A 17,953-nucleotide genomic window follows, 5' to 3' on the forward strand; every position below is an offset into this window, starting at 1 on the left:
AGAGTGACGGATCCGAAAGATGAACTGGCTGGAGATCAATAACGTCTGAACTGTTTTTATCAGTTGTTGAGGCCCTTGAAATGCTTGAAAAACATTCCTATTTGCATCCGCCGCCATTTTCACTTCGTTTTGATTTTATTGTAATGAATGAATCAAATTAATATTCAAAACAAAATAGAACAACCTTAGGAACAGGGAGATAGGAACATCTGCTCTGTGTTGTAATTATTGTAACAGGAACATGTGACAAACAGGAAGGGGAAGGAATGAAAAAGTTGGATCAGAGTCAGAGTCATGGTGTGGAAAATGTAAAAAATAAAAATAGAACAACCTGTGAAACAAAAGTCTATTTTATTATCTCTATTCTTTGCACTCATTATGGTAAAAACTGGCGGCTTGAATAATAATAATAATAATAATAATAATAATAATAATAATAATAATAATAATAATAATAATAATAATAATAATAATAATAATAATAATAAAAGCAATAATAATAGTTCTTTTCATATTATCCTACATTTACTTAGGGGTGCAAAACCACCCCATTGGATAAGAATAGGGTAAAAAGCTTTTTTCTTACCATTTGACTAGGGGTGTAAAACCACCCCAATGGAAAAGAATAGGGTAACTCGCATTTTTTCTTATCATTGGAATAGGGGTGTAAATCCACCCCATGGGGTATGAATAGGACTATGAAAATTGGGAGTGGAATAGGGATATGCGGCTATGTCTGTCATCTGCATTTTTTGCCAAATTGGGACCTAAACTTTGCCAAAAGTTGCCCAAAAAACCCCCAAAATTTGCCAAGAAATTTGCCAAAAAGACCAAAATTTGCCGAGGAGAACTAAGCGTTTCAGTAAAAATTAACACGCGATACAGAAAAAAATATATATAAAAGACAATTTATTACATTTAAGGAGGCTACATTTATTAATTTACACAATAGCGTTGTTACAAAGATTTTAAAGGATCATTATCCGTAGAGAGTAGCTTCCCTTGGTTTGGGCCCAGGCAAAGCTGCAACATTTCTCAAGTTTCGCACTTTTTTTTTCGTTATTTTGTTTTCGTTTTATTTTTTCCCAAAATTTGCCACGCGATTTGCCAATTTTCCCAAAATTTGCCACGATTTGCCAATTTTGGGAAATTTGCCAAAATTTGCGGATCGCCCTGATATTTGCGGCCGCAAAAAATGCAGATGACAGCTATGTGGTCTTGTAGTATGACACGCGCTTTTGGATTTGAAGGACCTGGGTTCGAGCCTTGCTCAGTGCAGTTTTCTCACAATACTCAGGTGTAAAATGAGTACCTGACCGTTAGCGTTGCCTCCGTCAGAAAAAAATTGTAATATTGCCTAACAGGCATCATGTCTCATGTTACGTGTTGCTGTTACTCAGGGACCCTTTGTAAAACGGGTTGAGCACGTTTTTGTTGATATTGCACTATATAAAAGCTCGTTTGTGTTTTAAAAAATACTTTAAACTTGATTTTATTTCTTGTTTCTTTGCCAAAATTTGAAACAAGTCTGATGGTGTGTAGACAAAACTAATAAGGTCAAGATCTACTGATTGCTCGTGTGCACAAAGTATGTCAATTTTTTTATGAGATAATTTTTTGATGATTCACTCAAAGTCAAAGATTAGTTACTTCAAAAGATATAAATGCATGAAGTTCTAAGCCTAAACGGATAAGGGATAAAAAGATGGGTTTCGGATTTGGACCCTTGAGCAGTCGAAACAATGACATCGTCATGTAAGGGTGATGTAAAATAGAACAGCAAAGTGGACAAACTTGGTTCAACATTTTCCCCCAAGTAGATTTCCACCTAAATCAAATAATAGTGGTAATGGTAAGGTTTCTGGCCTCCCATTGTGGGCAGGAGATCACACTATGTTAAATTTGTTTTCCGAGTTGCTTTCTGTCTTTGTTTTGGAATGAGATTACAGTGGAGTTCAGTTAGTTATAACGAGAACCTCCGTTCCAAGCATAAATTCTTGTTATTCCCAAGCTCTCGTTATAATCAGTTTTCAAGAGAAAGAACCACAATCTTATATTGACCTTTTAAAAACATCAATAATCCTTCAAAATAGGGTATGCGGTGCTGGACTTTATATTAAAACGTCGACATATCTAGGCTATCGTTGCCTCATGCTTCTCCATTTCTTCTATGATGGAGACATTGGTCTAAATAGGCTCTTTCTTTTATTTTGAGAATCCATAATGTTGTTATTGTTATTGAGTTAAAAATAGGTATATTGAGTTTATTGAGGATATGATTTTGACAAAAATTGCGGAGGAAACTGTTCGAGGTAAAAATTGGTTCGAGGAAGGAATGGTTAAGAAAAATAAGGAAAATATTCAGGACTTTCAAATTAGTTCGAGGAAACTGTGTTAGAGGGAAACTGTGCTGGAGTGTAGTAATCCCTCCCCCTCAAGGGAAGACCGGATTAATTTAAGTTTCAGCCATAGCACCGTGCCACAAGTCAAATTGAGCTAGGGAGAGATTTTTTTTCCCCTGAAGGCCACATAATATGATGGGATATTCGACCTAGGTATCTTTCGGGTGCCTGGTAAAGTCCATACCGATAAGCCACACACCCCTCCCCCTCCCTCCCTATCAAGTCGTTATGGCAAGGCACTGTTTCCTCGAACGTTCTTGCACATCTCAAGGACTTGGTTCGAGGAAACAATGAAGTGTATTAACCTGACATGGCGGTTTTTTGCAAAAGAAAATTCCAAATTTTGCAAGCTAAAAAAAGCAAAATTTGCAAAAATATTGCAAAACTACGATTAATTTTCCTAAAAACCCATAATTCGTTAATGAAAGAGAAAGGTATTTGTTTTTAAGGGTTCCACAGCGCGTGCAACAAATGTAAGGTCATATCAGCGCTGGTAAAAAGGAAGAAAATGGGATCTAGATAGTAAAAAGTTCTAGAATTACAATTAAAGTACCTAAGAAAAAGGAAGAACACGCTATCAGTGTACTTATTTTGAGATTATCTAAATGTTTCATCCTGACACAAGCACAGGTCCCCCAGTGATGATAATGACAATTTGTCAAAAAGGAGGAAAATCTACCGACCCGTCAGTCAAACCCAAATCTAATGCAAATATAACATAGCTATTCATAGTTATTTAATATATTATTAGTCCTAAAGCACTTCTGATCATTAGAAACATCCTGACCTGTTGCAAATATAATTTAATGAATTGTCATTTCCAATTAAACATTTTAGAGACCTATAATGTCGCCCACTATATCAAGAGATTATGATAAACTTTTGGCCAAAAGACCAGGAGGTATTTGTTTTTACATAACAAATCCGGCTAGTGTATGTATTATTGCAACCTTGTGATGATGCAGCTTATAAATAAGAATCTTTAATCAATTGCAAAACATTCCATCAACAAAGCAAATTTAAATTAGCCTTTAGACAACCATTTCTTAAATCGATCAGCCTAACTTATTATCTCTCTATTACCAAATGATATCTATAAACATAATATGAAGATAGAAGGGTGGCTGAGAAAGGAATATGGATATGAGAGAGAGAGAGAGAGAGAGAGAGAGAGAGAGAGAGAGAGAGAGAGAGAGAGAGAGAGAGAGAGAGAGAGAGAGAGAGAGAGAGAATTGATGATTTGATTTTAAATTTTTTAAAAAGTTGTTTTATAATTAGAGACAACTTATAATGAATTCTATTAACATATTCAGAACAATCAAACAAAAAAAAAAAAAAAAAACAAAAAAAAAAAAAATTAAAAAGGAAGAAAAAAAAGACACGCTTATAAAATCGCCAAATGTACTATCATGCACAGATAAAAAGTACACAAATATTTGCACCCATTTGCTCCATCCCCTTCCCTTTCGATCATCTTCTCATCCATGGCCACCATGTGTCTTGTGCTCCTTTTGACATTTGGCGCCAGTGTGTCTAGTCTAACGTCATAAATAAAGGAGTGTCACCAAAATTCATGCAACTGAGCAGAGGTGTCAAAAAATGATAGAAGGCATATTGTTTTTTTCTCCTTGAACTACCACTTAGCGGAAAATGTTTGACATGACAAAAACAACGGAACATTTATGAAAGAATCCTAAAATCCGCGGAAGATTATCATCACTAGTCCGAAGTCCCCACTAAGTTTTTAAAATTAAAAATTATTTTTTTTCAAAATCTCGAAAATTTGCAAATTTTGCCGCCGCCATGCAAATCAGTCGTTTTTTTCAACTGGTAAGAAAATTTGCAACTCACACCCCGCCCTTTGTAGCCGTGTTCCAAGAAAGATTTCCCATTATAGCCATGCACGATTTATGAATTATATAGGCCACAGAATGGGAATTTTTAGATTTCCCCCGTTGTCGTCACGCAAGCTGTACTGTAACACAAAACACATTGTATATAAGACGAGAAAAATTTATTTGTAGAAAATATAAAATACTATGGAATGAAGAAAGATTTAAATTCATGTAGAATAAACATTATAAAGTTGAGAACTTTAGAAAATGCAGCCCAACACGTGTCCATTTTATGTTTTGTTTTTAAGGGTTTTACGGCGCTTGCAACACATTTAGGTTATATCAGCGCCAGTAAAAAGGAAGAAAATGGGATAATAAAAGGTTCTAGAATTACAATTAAAGCACCCAAGAAAAAGTAAGACAAAAGGGGAACTGAGAACAAATAGGGATCAGATGTAGATTCCAAGAGCATACCACCAATGTACTTAGTTTGAAATCACCTACAAGTCTCATCCAGACACAAGCACAAAATCCAACAAAGAGGAACACACTCAAATGCTTACATTATACATTCAAAATAAAAATAATAATACATAACAGAGAGATGATTTACAAGGAAAAAAATATCATCTCCCAAAACAATAACAATGCATTCGACTGTTTCCCTCCCAGCTAGGATTCCGGCTAGTGCCAGGACAAAACCAAGTAATCTCATTCCGAGACAAAGACAGAAAGCATGTTGGACAGTATGTACCTCCCTGCCCGCTATGGGAGGTCAGGATCCCCACCCAGGTGTCCATTTTAGATATGTATGCTTTTTTTTTAATCTGAAGAGAAAAATATAACAATGTATCTATCCAACTGTTTCTTTCTCACCATAAGACAGCGTCACCAAAATGGTCTCATTCCAGAACAAGGCCACTAAGGAAAGGATAGATGATATTATAGAGGTACAAAAGGCTGTGGACTGATGAAGATTCCATTGGCCCATGGAGGGATAACCTGTAATGTATTTCCATTTTAAGAGGAAAAACGCTTTATATGCTTGTTATACCTCCAATTCCAATGCTATTCAACAAAACTGTCTTCCATGTTTTTGATCACAATGAAAAAATAATAAATCTGAGATACTTTCCATTTTCATGTCTTTTTTGGGTATAAATGCTGTTTAGATCTAGTTATTAAAAGTATGATTTCTAATTAGAGTTCAGACAGTGATTTGAGTCCCGTACAAAATTGACCAAATGCATTATACCGCCATACCACCAATTGTGTCTTGGTCCCAAACATGGCGGTATAATAAGGTTTCACTGTATATACACTTCTGTCACTCTTACATAAATTTTGAGTCAATTTCCTGATTTGAACAAAACTTTTGTCAAAAGAAAGCCTTTAAAATCTGATTGAAATGCAAGATATATAGATCAAAATATTCCAAAAGATATAACTAGTTAACCCTCAGCCCACAAAATGCGTATTGGACTACATTCTCATTGTCAATGATGGCACTACAGGTTAAAAAGAATGACAATAAAAATAAGTGCAAAATTATAAAAATCACATCCAAAAGATAATTAAAAATAGGTATTAATAAATGCTCATGCAAAAAATGTACATTTTGGCAACTTCCCCAGCAGCTTTTTTTAGGTCTCTCTTTATAAGTATTGCTGTCACGATTGCATCATAAAACATTATTGGAAATATGTATCCTAAAAATATTTTGCAAAAAGAGTGATCAAAAAAGCAATGATATACGTATTTAATTTATAGATGAAAATATTAATGTCCAGATTCTATATCATAGTAAAATTTTAACAACTAATTCAAAGCACTCATGCAAAAATAAATTGTTTGCTTTTAAGGGATTTACGGCGCTTGCAACACATTGAGGTCGTATCAGCGCCAGTAAAAAGGAAGAAAATGAGCAAAAGATTCTAGAATTACAATTAAAGCACCCAAGATGAAGTAAGACAAAGGGGAATTGGTTCGAAGAGGGACAGATGTTGATTCCAAGAGTACACTATCAGTGTACTTAGTTTTAGATCACCTAAATGTCTCATTCTGACACAAGAACAGGTTGGTACCCCCCTAGAGGAATACACTCGAATGTTTACAAATCATATAAATGTAAAACAAATAATACAGTGCATAACAGAGAGATGATGTATAAGACATAAAATATCATCTCCCAAAACTATACATTTGACTGTTTCCCTCTCAGCCAGGGTATCCAGCCAAGGCTAAGACAAAACCAAGTAATCTCATTCAAAGACAAAGATGAAGCATGTTGGAAAATGTATATATAGGGGGATAGAAGACAGCAAGTGCATCCCTGCCCACTATGGGAGGTCAGAAACCCTACCCAGCGAAAATAAATTGAAATGGACAGTATCAACTGCTTGTTACTCTTAAATAGGATGCAAGTTTCTCAAAATCTCTCATACTTAGAAAAAAATAATGGGAAAACATTTGGGTTTATTCACTGGCCAACACTTATGCAACAATGAATATTATGACTGCTAGTACTCAACAATTTGTTTTGTACAAATGAAATATGGTTTCATATCTATAAATGGATATATAGAATAGTAAAGCATGTTGAATAGAAAATTTACTAGTTATACACGGGTCCACAAAGAAAGTTCAAGTTGTTCTTATGTTGCTATTTTTTTCTGTGGCTATCTGTCTTCAAAATATGACCATTTCAAGTTGGAGGATGAAATTTGGTTGTTGCAAGTTGACACAAGAAATACACTGACGTCCAACATAAAGTTTAGGATTTGAATCTTACGTTACTGATGCTGATCAAACAAAAAATTAGCAATGATAATCCTGAATCAAACGAAGGAAGTTAGAAATTTCTTTACAAGAAAAGAATATTTTAAAAAATCTTTAACAATAGCATTTTTTGTACATTAATTTGTTCAAAATTACATTGATTGAATTTCCCACGTAGCATTGTTCAGTATTTTGTATGAGAGCCGTTGGTGTGCATCAAGTCCTGAATTTGGTGTCTCATTGATGATGTTAATGCATGAATATGATCTTGTTAACTCGTTCAAAATCGTATTTAACGTTTCAAAAAAATGTCTGGATTCAATGCAAATTTACAAGACTTGAGGGTCCGTCATTTCATCAAACTCCAAGTGTGCTTGATAAGATTCATATCAGGACTGATACTTGGCTATGGCAATGTCTGGATATTAACGTTTAAAAGAAATAAGGTGATGTAAAAAATTCCATTCAATACCAGTAACTAATGGTATTCCGCTATATGAAAATATATGTAAAACACTTGGACCTGACTTGGACAATTCAAGCGCATTTCCTGTGTCAACTTGTGACACAGACAAATTTGTACTTAAATTTTAAACATTTGTATCTTGAATACTAATAGCCGTAAATGAATAGAAGTTTCACCTTTATATGGGAAATTCATTCTTCTTACAATAAAATTTCTTTACATATAAAAGAAAAAACAACAAAAGAAAAACCTGGACTTTCTATGGGACACAAGTACATATGTATAGTACAAATATAATTATATCAGGTATCCCAAACTACTGCTGTTAACAGGTGAATGATTCTTCACAAATTGTCAAAAATGAGGTCTCTATGAACAGTCTCTCTTTCGTTATTGGTGAAAAACTTATACCATTAAAATCAGCACACTTTGAAGATTATAATATTCCAAATCTGGCCTGATAGCTTGTTTCAACGCATGGCGCCATCCATGCAAACAAAGCCTGATTTTTTCTTCTTCCTCTACAAGATTTATGTTTTTTCACAATTCATCAACAAAATGAGGCCTATTGGAACAGTCTCTTTCTGTCTGGAACTTTGGTTAATGGTGAAAAACGTATATTATTCAAATCAGAAGCCTTTGAAAATTACAATAGCAAAATTGGGCCTGATAGCTTTTTTCAGTGCAAAGCACCATCTATGTAAATGAAGCCTATTTTTTTCTTTCCCTAACCAAAATTTATTTTTGTTCACAAATCATCAAAAATGAAACTTTACCACAACTTTTAAAATTTCTTTCCCGATTTTGATAAATAAAGTGTTATTATCCATGGTTTGGGAAGTCACATCATGTGGCTTTGTAATTTAATGTTTGCAATGTGTATAACGAAACTTTAGTTTGGGATACCTAATTATATGTCATGTACCATAACTATCAGTTGACAGCTTGGGTTCATTTATATCAGACTGAGTTTGAAAAATAACGAAGTGCTTGCACAACGAGATTATTGCTTGTTTTTTTTTAATGGCACTTGCAACAGACATAGGCCATTTAGGTACCAGGAAAAGAAAGACAACAGGATTAGATAAAAGCTGGAACAGCGCAAGTAAAAATGGAGATGAAAGGAGGAAAAAGTTGTGATCTGAAAAAAAGCACCAAATCCATTTTAAAGGGGACTGGTTCATATGGGCAATGAAAGATTCAATGAGCAATCTATCAATGTACCGAATTGACATTGCCTAGAAGTCTCATGCAGGCCCAAGCAAAAGATCCTGCTATGAGGGATACACTCAAAAGTTTAAAAAGTTCAATATATTCAAAATTAAAAACTATTATAGTACACAACAGAGCGATGATTTACAAGGAAAAATTAACATCTCTCTCTCTCAACAAAAAAAGTACAACAGCACTCGCTAGATTCAAGCACACTCTATAATACGACATGTTAGAGCTGAGTGACCGAATGTATTTGTTAACTTCAATGAGAATCGAATTTTGACACACTTGGACCCTAACATGCTTTTAGGCTTCTCCTGAGAATGTGCTAGAATCCAGCAAGAACTGTTTACATTTGACTGTCTTCCTCCAAGCTAAGGATCCTTGAAAACAACAAGCAATCTCAATCCAGAACAAAGACAGGAACATGGAAAGGGAAAACAGATATGGAGGAAAGAAGATACAGCAAGTAACCACTCTGCCCACCACAGGCCAGAAGACCCCATCCAGCTACCCAAAATCATAATGGGGCAATGCGTGTAATAATAATAATAATTAATAATAATAATAATGATAATAATAATAATAATAATAATAATAATAATAATAATAATAATAATAATAATAATAATAATAATAAACAATAATAATAATAATAATAATAATAATAATAATAATAATAATAATAATAATAATGATAGGAGTACTACTCTTACTACTACCTACTTATAATAAAAATGATTACTAAACTATATCAAATTAGATTAAATCCTGTCGCTCATTAACCAAAGTAAGCAATGGAAACACCAGCAAGAGCCAGACTCATAAGATTAAACATTTGATCAACAATGAAGGCATCAACAGAATGACGACTAAAAAGACAATGGGGTAATTCCACAAACGTTGTCAGACACGAGAGGCCAACTGTGATTTTCACACCATCCACAATGCTCTTGACATGAAAATAATTTCTGAAATTGATGATAAAAAATAAACATAAATGAAAAAGTATGGTTACTTGATTTCAACAGTTTAAAAGCAATTTGGACAGTTTCAGACACTTACAATAGTAATAAATGATAACGTAAAATAAAAAAAATTATCAAATACACCAAATTGAGCAAGTGACGGTTGATAAAAGTTAATTTCAGTTGGTACATTACTCAAAGCCAAAAAGGTTCTACTCGGACACTTGCACAGGAACCTAACCAAAAGGGATCCAATTAAATATAAACAACAATGATAACTTACTATGGTACGTCGTCCCAAATCTGTTCGCTTTTTCTCTATTTGAGGATTAGTTTAACTGAACTCTCCACTGTTTAAAAAACTCAATCATTTGACGATGATTGCCTTGATGTGAATACATGTGAGGTATTATTAGTTAACCTAACTAAAAAACAAAAATAGAAAACCAAACTCACTCATTCCACATATTGTATGCTCATGCCCAAATCCGTACATGATGGCTTGCCCCAAACATGTACTGCATTAAATTTATAGACATACAACCCTCACATATTTTTAAAAAAAAGTTTATAATATGACAATGATGTGGTAGGATTTCAGCTTCAGATTATGTAAAAAGATGAGTGGTGTGGACGTTTCCCCTATATCAAATGACAGACTGAATATAGTCAACAACCTGTGCAAACGCGTTGACATTGATATCTTCATAACGTTCTGATGGATTTCAATGATAATTGGCTCAAACACTAGAATTGTTAGTGATGTTAAGCCTACTTTAGAATTTTTCTTCTTTATGATATATATAAAAATGATGGGTCTGGAATGAGTGAATATTTTGATGTTTTACATTAACAATATTATACACAGTGAAATCATTGTAACTACTATCACTGAACACACACACACACACACACACACACAATGGCCCTATACCCAAACTCTACACACTAATTTTTAGTGTATTATAATGGGAAAGTGTTATACCGGACAATAGCAGTGTGAAATAAAGCTCACTAAGTTCAGAAAGCGATGCAAGATTTATAAAAAATGGCAGTCTTGTCTCCACTCAGCATGCTCTTTGCAGTTTCAATTACCTTGTTGTCGTCGAGGTGTGCAGTTATGAACTTTGTTGAATAAGCGGTGGCTGTTGTAATGTCAAATAGGAGAACAAACAGAAGAAATGTGGTACTGTCTAAGAGCAAATGGGGTAACAGAGAAATATATCAAAGTTATCCAATATGTGTACAAAGAAAACAAAACAATGGTAAGGACAGCTGTTGGCTCAACTGATCCATTTAATGTAAGAATTGGATTACATTAGGGATCTGCTCTCAGCCCACTGCTGTTTGCTGTCCTAACAGAACCCATTCGGCGAGAGGCACCATGGAACATGATGTATGCGGATGATGTAGTACTTTTGAATGATACAAAAGCTGAGGCGGAAAAGGAACTGAAGGGTTGGAGACAGGTGTTGGAAAGGAGGGGATTAAGGGTAAGCAGATCCAAGACAGAGTATTTGTGCATCGGACAACAGAGAGCAGAACCACCAATAAAGATAGGAGAAGAGGATGTGCCAGAGATAAACCAATTCAAACACTTAAGAACAACTGTTGGGGGCAATGAGATGGAGGTTAAGAAAAGGATACAGGCAGGCTGGGATAATTGGAGGAAGGTAACTGGAATTATGTGTGACAAACGAATTTCCGCAAAGCTGAAGGGGAAAATATATACAACAGTTGTAAGACCAGCAATGTTATATGGACTAGAGACAGCAAAGAAACAAGATAAAGAAGTTGAGGTGGCAGAAATGAGGATGTTGAGATGGTCACTTGGCTGGACAAGAAAAGATAAAGTGAGAAATGAACGAATTCGAAGATTGACTGAAGTGAAGAGTGTATCGATAAAGATGAGAGAAGATAGATTGAAATGGTTTGGACATGTAAAGAGACAAGAGAGGGAGTACGTGGGAAGGAAAGTATTGGACTTACAATTAGCGGGAAAGAGGAAAAAGGGATGCCCAAAGACAAGATGGTGGGATAAGGTAAGGGATCATATGAAAGAACTGGGCCTGAAAGAAGATGATGCTATGAACCAAGATGCATGGAGATGTGGCATTTCATTATGGAAACCCTGCAAAATGCGGGATAAGCTGAAAGAAGAAGAAGGAGAAAAAACGGCATGTTTAAAGCTTCTGTTGAATCCAAGCTCGCTAGTGCACTGTATAATATAACAACTAGTAGAATGGGGCAGAAAACAAGACTTCAAAGTTTAATGTCTTCAACACTTGGTTTCACCCAAGAGAAAATGGACATGGTTGAGCCCAGGCACCAGAATGATTACTTATACATATACACACACAAATTGCATTCTACTATGACAGTAAGGCACCTATAAAATGTGATGCTACAGACACAATTGTTATGGTTGACGCCGTCAAGTAATTTTGCCAAAATGCATGAAAAAGGAGCCCTCTGGATAGACTGAGCCTCCTTTGGTGAGGACCATTAGAGTACACCACACTAAACCATTAAGTTATTAAAATATACATAATATCATTCAAAACCAGTTTACATTTTGTAATACAATATGAAATGTAACATTATCATTATAAAATACAAATCGTTCTTACATTAGCATGAATCTCAAAAGTAGACTCAAGAAGAAATAATTGACAATGGAGATCCCTAAAGCAGATCGTAAACCCTTGCCAATCTCATCAGCTGTCTTGCCAGGATAATTTCTACTCATCCAAACACGCCCAGAAGGAATTTTATCATGATACCAGACAGCTGCAATGATGCAAATTCCCACTGTGGCAACAACACAACCCAACATTTTCTGTAAAAAAAAAATAAAAATGATATTTTCAAAAACAATTTTTTGTCTTAATAAATTCTTTAAGAAGAAACCTTAAGTATGAAATGAGAGCCAAGAAAATTTAAGAGAGCAAACATAGAAATGGTGGGACAATTGACACGAGATTGGAGGTTTCAGGTTCATACACACTGGTGTATTTTAATGTGTCACCTATGAAGAATCTTAATTAGGGAGTCCCAAGAAATCTTAGTTGGTAGGGCACTCTCTTCAAATGCAAAGGGACCAGGACCAATCCAAGCTGAAGTCAAGATTATTTTCTGACCCCTTTGTCCATCCAGCAGTGATTGGTTAGCAGGAACTGTTAAATCTGGTGGAAAGTACTTTTCAATAGACTAAGATCCTATTCAAAAGGTAGCAAGCAATTGCTATTGTCCGCATTAAGCTATAAAATAAGGATAAACTCCTGCTCCATATAAGCCTAATGGCTCTGAAGGACTACTTTTAAGTCTTAATGGCTCTGCTTCATTTAGTTCTATCACAGACAGTCTTAGAAATAGACCTGTAAATGAGCTCTATAAAAATTGACTGAGACTGAAACTACAATGGCAGAAAACTAATTTACGTGGGAATTAATTAGGATACTTATAATTGTTTCTTATAATTAGGTACCCACATCAGTGAAGAAACGGTCAACCAGTTTGTTTACAACGTGAGGCAATCGAGATGTGCTTGTAGCAATCATATATAACTTTCGATTTGAAGGTGTCTTCATAACGCACTTCCGGCTTTCGCATTAAACATTTTCATACTTTTAGCTTCTACCAAGTAAATGTGGTCAATTTTGGCTTAGACGAAACAGTGAAATTAATCGCTTGGCAGCTCAGTTAAAATTGGCTACCACTGGGATGACGACAGGTTTGGAAAGTGAAAAGATTAATTTCATGAAGGTGTGAAAATACACTGGGGTGTGTTCAGACTCGGCAATTCTAAGAAGCGTCGCTCAGCCTTGGCAATATATCCATCGTAAATATAAACGGCCATGAGCTATGTGTAGCGCTGTGGAACATTCCTCATTATTTCACGGTCATTCGACTACGATTCATGAATTCTTTCTTTCTTAATTTCTTTCGTTCCTTTTTAAAAATATTTGAATTTGACGAATTGACTGATTTCAGTTAATTGACTGAGAATTTACAGGTCTAGTGATGAAGAGGAGGTGGTAGTACAGTGCACCTTGATTACAATGAACTCAATGGGACTAAAGGTAAATGTTTGTTATATATATATATAAAAGATGATTAAAATGAATGGTTTACCATCTTAATAAATTTGATAGGGTGTTTGTTTTCCCTATTAGTATTAGGGTTAGTTAAAGGTACTAGATTGTATTTTTTCTTTGGATTAGTTCAGGGAATATTTGGTTATTTCCCTTGGCACAAGGAGCCCTTGGAAGGCCTCCCAAATTAAAACATTTTGTGTGACTGAGAATTGAGATTTTGAACGTTTCAACTTTTCCTTCAAGTCTGAAACTTGTCAAGATCATGTTTTGTTTTGTTTTAGTTACCTCAATCCAATCCATGAAAATTTTCCCATCCTCACCTCTCTGACTTGATCATTTGTTCACATCTTGAAATCTATCAGCTTTTCTGTCAAGATTACTTAAATGAGAGTAGTTCCGTCCCCATTCATTGTATTATTTACAGTTAGTTAAATATATTTTATAAAGTTCCAGGAATATCTCTCTCTCACACACAAACACACTCGCCATTGCTCGACTCATATCTCAGTCTCAGTGCTCCTGCAAATAATGGAAGTTAACATCAATAAACTACCTCTACTACTACAGCCACCACCACATCATCATCATTACTACTACTACCATAGCAAACCTCCACATCATTATCAAAACTATAGCAATCACCAGCACCTTTATATCATTTTCATCATCCTCCTCGTCATCATCGCTACCACTGACACTACAACCACAATCATCACATCATCATCATTACTACCACATTGTTATCAAAACTACAGCAACCACCACCACCATTACATCATCATTATCCTTTAATCATCATCACTACCACTACTACATCATCAACACCACCATTACAATCACAACCACCACATCAACACTACACTACACAACAGACACATCGTGATTGTCAACGGAACGCAAAATAATAATAATAGTAATAATGTTTTTAAAAACGGAGTGTCTACTTACACGGTAACTTTAGGCAGTTTGGTGAGAAGCAGCAGTGGGAGTCAAATTTTGACCCAACTCACCCATAAGAAAGTTATGACTTGAAATTGCCGTTCGTTTTTAAAAAAAGTTTTAGGGGGGTTCAATTAAAGATGCATAACTTCGTTATAAAGAGGAATATCGCAGATATTTTGGTATCATTATTTTCGTTACTAACCGGGCACATAGCCTCAGGATCTACGTACACGATAACATTTATACACGGTAACCTTGGATCTCGCCTTTAATGGGTTAAATTGTATTGTTTGATTTTTTAAAATAACACACACACACACACACACACATATACAGAGCTAGGTCCATCCATTGCTTGTATTGTAGCGGCAAACCAGTTACTGTGTACGCAGACACTGCCTTTTTAAAACAGACTGACTATTTTCACCGTACGGTGAAAATAGAATTTTAGTCTTATTTCCACCGTACGGTGATAATAACCTGACAAGACTATTTTCACCGTATGTATTAGCCAATCAGAAGCCAGGATACAAACTGTGACGTATGTGCCTCTGATCCAGACCATTAGAATTTCGACATCATTTCTTCCTGCGTGCAGACCAGTTAAAATAAAAAGAAAAAGTTTGCCGAGAACAAGGGAGGCCTCCGAAAGCTCCTCATTATAGCATTTCTTTCAATTTGTATTTTTCACTTTGGACCTTTTGTCAGAAGTTTATTTTTATTTAATTTGTCATAAAGTTAAAAATTTCCTAATTTGACCATTGTTTTGATTAACGGCCGCCATTTTGATTTGTGAGGTATTGAAAGTCATTGAAAGGCAGTGCAAAGCAGTCCTAGGGTTGTTTTGTTTTGTTTTTTCCTATTAGGGGTAGTTAAAGGTACTAGGTTGTATTTTTTCTTAGGAGCGAATAGTTGGCATGATGAGCTTTCGGAAGGCCTCCCAAAGCTATAATAATACAGGCGGGATGGCGGATTCAGAATTGGTTACAGTTACCGATGAAGCTTTCCAATTTCGTGGCGGCGATGGGGTCTCGAACCCGCGACCTTTCTGGTACAACAATAACACCTGGCCGGGGAGGACGTGGCTCTACTGGATGATTATGAGCCAGTGATGATACTTTTCCGCGGATCCGCGGTTTTCTTTCCTTTCCTCGGTTTTCCTCCTCAGATCCTCGATCCGCGGATATTTCCTTCATTTCCTCCTTTTACTTTTTTTTTATAAATCTTTAAAAAATACCTCCTTTTTGAAAAAAAAAAAAATATATATAAAAAATTTCCTCCTTTTACTGGACTCCGGGCGTTTTAAAATTGTACTCAAAAGAAGTCATCCTGCCTACTTTCCTGTGGTGCAACTATGCTCTAGGTGAGTTTTCCGTTTTTCCGAGACTTTTCCTCCTTTTTGACTTTTTGTGAGTATCATCACTGATGAGCAATTCACAACTCGAGAAATAGTGATTTCAATCTCTATGTCTATCTTGAGCCGCTACCCCCGATTTCTTAAGGTCATGGGTTCAACATAGACAAACGCCGCGAAGTTTGTTAACTACCAAGATACCATTATCACCGTACGGTGAAAGTAGTGTGTCAGGCTATTTTTACCGTACGGCGAAAATCGTACATCGATATATTACCGTACGGTGAAAATAAGTCTCACACTATTATTATCACCGTACAGTGAATATAGCCTGCCACACCGTTATAGTGAATATAGTCTCCCACACTATTACCACCGTACACTGAATATAGACTTCCACACCATTATCACCGCACGGTGAAAATAGTGTTTCAGTAGTACTGCGAATAGAGGAAATCATTATTCGCATTAGTACTATCTAGATAGATACTTAGGAATAGAGAGAGGTTGAATTTGAAATGTTGCCTTTCCAAAACGTTCGGAGAAATAGAGCCGGTCTATAGCTAGGTACTTTGGTAAACGTCCATTTGGCCCTCCAGCAGGGAGCTGATAAATGGCCTAGTGGCTGTGACCCGATTTTTTGGACTTTTGAGTGATGGGTCTCAGAAAAAGTTCCATAGATTTTTTTGTTTATGGATGGATTTTAATGATACATGTCTTAATTTCTTCAGGAGAAATTACTCTATCTTTTGGTGTAGTTTATTTTAAAATCAATGACAATTTAGTATAACTTTTGATTATGAATAAAATAGAGTATAATTTAGCTTTGGATAATTAAAAGATTAGAACTTGGTAAATCAAAATTTCATGCTGGCACGTTTATTTAACATCTTAACTTTTTTATAAAATTAAATTCAGGGCAAAGTTGTATACCGCATCCATGAAATTCGTTCCAGTAAAATCCTTACTCAAATCTTAGCGGCCATTTTAGACCAGTTTTGAAATCCAAATGGTGGTTACTACCGGAAATGCAACAATTTTCAGGTCACAAAGTCCGTCAGTAAATAACAAAGGCAAATAGAAGACCATTTTTCAGCCTTTAAACTAACCTAACTTTTTTTCTGCTTATCTGATTTTCACAATTTTGGTATCATTAGAATCGTGTTGAAAAGCATTTTAAAATGATATAGGTTTCATTGAGCTCAATCCAATTTTTTTTTTTTTACCAAAGTACCTACTATAGCGGCATGCAGTTTTAAAATCAAGCAAATCAAATGCCATTTACCAATGGAATTGATGAATAGTAGTTTATTGATCTTCAATAATTCTTGCTTTTCTGATTTTTTAATAACTCAAACCTTCAAAATTTTCAATTTCAAGTTCCCTCGATGAAAAGTTTTGAATCTTGTCCAAGATTTAGTTTGGGTAATAGTTGATACCTATTTAAACCGAAGTCAATACAAATTTTAAGTACTTAGTAGCCTCGAGCAGCCACAAACTTGTTTGAACTGAGTTTCTCGCTTCCCTCACCTCATGAAAATCGTGAGAGGCACTCAAGATAGATACTACGATTGAAACCACTGTTGTTCTTTTTGTTGTTTTTTAAAATGGAATGTTGGATGGCGTTGGCTAATTTTCTTTGATGCCATACCAGTCATGTCTAGCGTTCAACTTCCAATCTCCAGGAAAGTTTTTTTTTTTATTGTTTATTGTCTTATGGCACTTTCCCGTTTCTTTTGTTTTGTGTTGTTATTACATCAGTACTGGGTGGGGTTCCTGACCTCCCATAGTGGGCAGGGAGGCACTTACTGCGTCTTCTATCCCCCTATATCTGTTTTCCAACATGCTTTCTGTCTGTGTCTTGGAGTGAGATTACTTGGTCTTGTCTTGGCCCTG

General features: G+C 35.3%; 1 protein-coding gene across 3 annotated transcripts; it reads right to left on the bottom strand.

Annotated features, from left to right (window-relative positions):
* Positions 1-4,394: 4,394 nt before the first annotated feature.
* LOC144965419 (uncharacterized) lies at positions 4,395-17,528 on the bottom strand. 3 transcript variants are annotated; one of them, XM_078900753.1, is made up of 3 exons: positions 17,343-17,528; positions 12,295-12,503; positions 4,395-9,667 (listed from the first exon to the last, which is right to left on the bottom strand). In XM_078900753.1, the coding sequence occupies exons 2-3, from the start codon at positions 12,498-12,500 to the stop codon at positions 9,478-9,480; spliced, it is 396 nt and encodes a 131-aa protein (XP_078756879.1). In that variant the 5' UTR covers positions 12,501-12,503; positions 17,343-17,528; the 3' UTR covers positions 4,395-9,477. The 3 variants fall into 3 exon arrangements, with proteins under 3 accessions (XP_078756879.1, XP_078756880.1, XP_078756878.1); XM_078900754.1 differs by having other exon boundaries at positions 17,416-17,509; XM_078900752.1 differs by lacking the exon at positions 17,343-17,528 and adding an exon at positions 16,991-17,216.
* Positions 17,529-17,953: the final 425 nt, after the last annotated feature.

Source organism: Berghia stephanieae, chromosome 2 (assembly GCF_034508935.2).
Source record: "Berghia stephanieae isolate SIO BIC M18660-M18661 chromosome 2, UCSD_Bste_1.3, whole genome shotgun sequence".
In the NCBI taxonomy this organism is placed as follows: domain Eukaryota; kingdom Metazoa; phylum Mollusca; class Gastropoda; order Nudibranchia; family Aeolidiidae; genus Berghia; species Berghia stephanieae.